This window comes from Chrysochloris asiatica, unplaced genomic scaffold (genome assembly GCF_000296735.1).
Source record: "Chrysochloris asiatica unplaced genomic scaffold, ChrAsi1.0 scaffold00198, whole genome shotgun sequence".
Lineage (NCBI taxonomy): Eukaryota > Metazoa > Chordata > Mammalia > Afrosoricida > Chrysochloridae > Chrysochloris > Chrysochloris asiatica.
In genome coordinates this window covers 2829146-2832453 of record NW_006408716.1, presented here as the reverse complement: position 1 = coordinate 2832453, position 3308 = coordinate 2829146, and the positions used below count along the sequence as shown (strand labels likewise).

The following is a 3308-nucleotide window of genomic DNA, read 5'->3' as shown; positions in this document are numbered from 1 at the left end:
CATCTTTTCATTGTTACCGGGTCCTGCTCCCACTCATTGCAGCCATCTCCTCCACTGTGGACTCCCACAGCTCTCTCTCCAGAGTCCCCGAACTCGCGATCTCTTTGTCATCTTCTGTATCAGATCACTGGCATGTCCCACCATGTCAGACACAGCTGTGGACAACCAGCTCTGAGACCACCAAGGACTTAAAGGAGAAGAAAGAGGTTGTGGAGGAAACAGAAAATGGAAGCGATGCACCCACTTATAGGACTGCTACTGAGGAAAATGGGGACCAGGAGGCTGACAATGAGGTAGACGAGGAAGAGGAAGAAGATGGGGAGGAGGAGGAGGAAGAGAAAGAAGGTGATGGCGAGGAAGAAGATGAGGAAGCCGCGGTAGCTACAGCCACATGGGCAGCTGAAGATGTTGAGGATCATGTTGACACCAAGAAGCAGAAGACCTACAAGGATGACTAGACAGCAAAAATAGGGACAGTTAAACTTAAAATAGGCCACCGTGACCTATCCACCCTCCACTTCGCGTTTCAGAATCTAAACGTGCTCACCTTTGATTAGAGAGTCCCACCCACCCACTTTGGGGAGCTCTAGCCACAGAGAACACATGCTCACCACCACCCAAGCCAAACCACAATGTCAATTTGCAACAGGGGAGAAAAAGAACCAAAACTTCCAAGGCACTGGTTTTTTCCTTAAAAGGAAAATTTCTTTGTATTTTTTATTTACATTTTATATTTTTGAACATATTGTTAGGGGTCAGCTATTTTTAATGATCTCAGATGGCCAAACCAGCCTTTGGAGTGTTATCTGTCCTGATTTTTACTTCACTTGTGGTGTGACCATGTTCATTATAAGCTCAAAGGAGAAGAAAAAATAAAAACTTGTAAAAATAACAACAACAAAAATTACAATCTTATTCTGAGCATTCCAGTAATTTTTTTTGTGTATGTACTTAACTGTACTATAAGTAGTTGGTTTGCATGAGATGATTTTAAAAGGCCAAAGATAAAGTTTCTTTCCCTTTTTTTTTGTCTATGAAGTTACTATTTATTTTTACTTTTTTGGAGGGGAGGGCCTGTTTGATGTATGTGTGAAACAATGTAGTCCAACAATAAACCGGAATTTTATTTTACTGAGTTGTTCTAACAAAAAAAGAGAAGGAGTTTAGTTTAAGAGTTGGGGGGAGGGTGGATAGACTCCCCACTGAATAGTTTTCATCTTGTCTAGACAGGTCTGGTGAAAGAGATGGAGATAAGATTCTTATTCAATAGTGAGTAATTGTTATTGTGGCTAATTGTGATTGTCACAACTCTAAAGGTAGAAGTTTTGTAACAAAAAAAGGGGAGTAGTTCATCTTACAGTCCAGAAACAGAGGACCCTAGGATCATCAAGGAAGACAAGCACAAGTGGAATGTGGAACCTTATCCAGAGAAGCAGCAGCGCCAGAGATGGAGGCAGAGATGGGGGCATGGAGAGGGGGAGCGGCTGAGGACTCTAGATTCATGGACTAAGAAGAGAAGGACTAAGAGCTGGTGGCCAGGAGCAGACTTGCAGAATGTGCCCTTTGGAGATGTAATTTATTATATATGCCTGAGTGGGTTTTTTTGTTGTGTTTTTTTAAAAAAGCTAAAGTGGATAGAGAGAAATACTTTTAACTGATGGTATATGGAGGGGATTATAATGAATGTAATGAAACAAGTTATATGAATTGTTGAATGTGAAACTGATGATGTGCCTTGTAAACTTTCACTCAATCCACAATAAAAACCTTAAATTAAAATTTAAAAAAAAAGAGTCAGTGGTGAGTGTCTAAGAACTCACCAACACACAATCATCAATCAATGCAAATACAGGGACACAACAATATCTCAAAGACAACGGAGTCTTTCAGTTTTAAAGAAGAAACAAGACAGAGTATCTCAAATAAAGTAACCAATATGCAGAGCCAGAAAACATTTGTGATGAAGAAAAGATATTGGGACTACCGTATAAGAAGTCAAAAGAATGATATTTAGGTATCTTCAACAGATGGAGAGAAAGATCAAGAAAGCTGCAGAGGAAAACACAGGGAAAAAATATTTACAAATATTCAGGAAAACACTATCAGAACAAATGGGCAAAATAAAAGAAAAAATTGAAACAATACAAAATCTGCAAATAGAATATCAGAAGATAATGCTAAGATTTCAGAAAAGGATAATATGTTAAAAGGGCAGAGGAGTTAATGTGAACCAATGTAAGGCTGGATTAGTATGCTTGAAGACAAATCTCTCAATCCTAGTCTACTATAAGAATAATCAGACAAAAGGAAAACATCTGAAGAAAACATAAGATTTATGTGGGACACAATTAAAAGAGATTAGAAGTGTGCCAGAAATTCCAGAACAGGAAGAAACAAAGAAAAACACATAGAAAATTATCGAAGAGTTTATGGGAAAAAATGTCCCTAATACCATGAAAAACTAGAAGATAAACTTTCAAGAAACTGAACAAACAGGAGAAATCCCAAAAGGAAATCACTAAGACATCTCATAATCAAAGTTTCCAAAACCAAAGGAAAGGAACGAATCCTGAGAGTAGCTTGGGAAAATGAAAAGTTATCCACAAAGAAGGAACACTAAGTCTAAGTTCAAATTTCTCAGAAGAAACCATGCAGGCAAGAAGACAATGAGAAGACCTATATAAAGTTCTGAAAGAAAAACATGTCAATCAAGAATCATAGATACAGCAAAATTGTCCCTCAAACACTATGGTGAGTTAGGGCATTTCCACACAGGCAGAAATTAAAAGAATTTGTAATAAACAGGCATACTTTTCAAAATATACTAAAGAAAGTTCTTTGGTCAGAGAAATAACAACAGCAAACAACAAGCTTATATTAACATACATGACAATACCACCAAGAAGTCAAATCCACTTATAGAAGTATCCAATCCACCAACCACGTCTAGAAACCAAGCACAGGGTTGCTACGAGTTGGCATTGACTCAACAGCACACATTAACAAGAACAACATAGTAAAACAAACCACTAAGACTGGAAGCAAAAGGGACAATCAGGATTCTCTGAGAAGCAGATGTTGAAAGGGAGATAGGCGTGTTTAACATGTATTGGGGAATAGCACTTTGGGGAATAACTCTTATGAGGTGGGGGGGCAGAATTGAACAAGGGGAGCAATTAGAAGGCAATGCAGATGTGGGAAAGTCTCTGCCAGTTCAACAGGGAGCACCACAGTAACAATTACGCATCCACTAAAATGGCGAGATAAAAGATGAATGGCACTAAATGTTGGCAAAGATGTGCAGCAAC

General features: G+C 38.5%; 1 protein-coding gene across 1 annotated transcript in view; it reads left to right on the top strand.

Moving 5' to 3' along the window:
- The window catches only part of LOC102811182 (prothymosin alpha-like), a 1154-nt gene extending 696 nt beyond the window's left edge, over positions 1-458 (top strand). The window contains exon 2 of the mRNA XM_006872456.1: positions 156-458. Within this exon, the coding sequence (XP_006872518.1) occupies positions 156-458 (303 nt within the window). The remainder of the gene's footprint in view (positions 1-155) is intronic.
- The last annotated feature ends 2850 nt before the right edge of the window (positions 459-3308 follow it).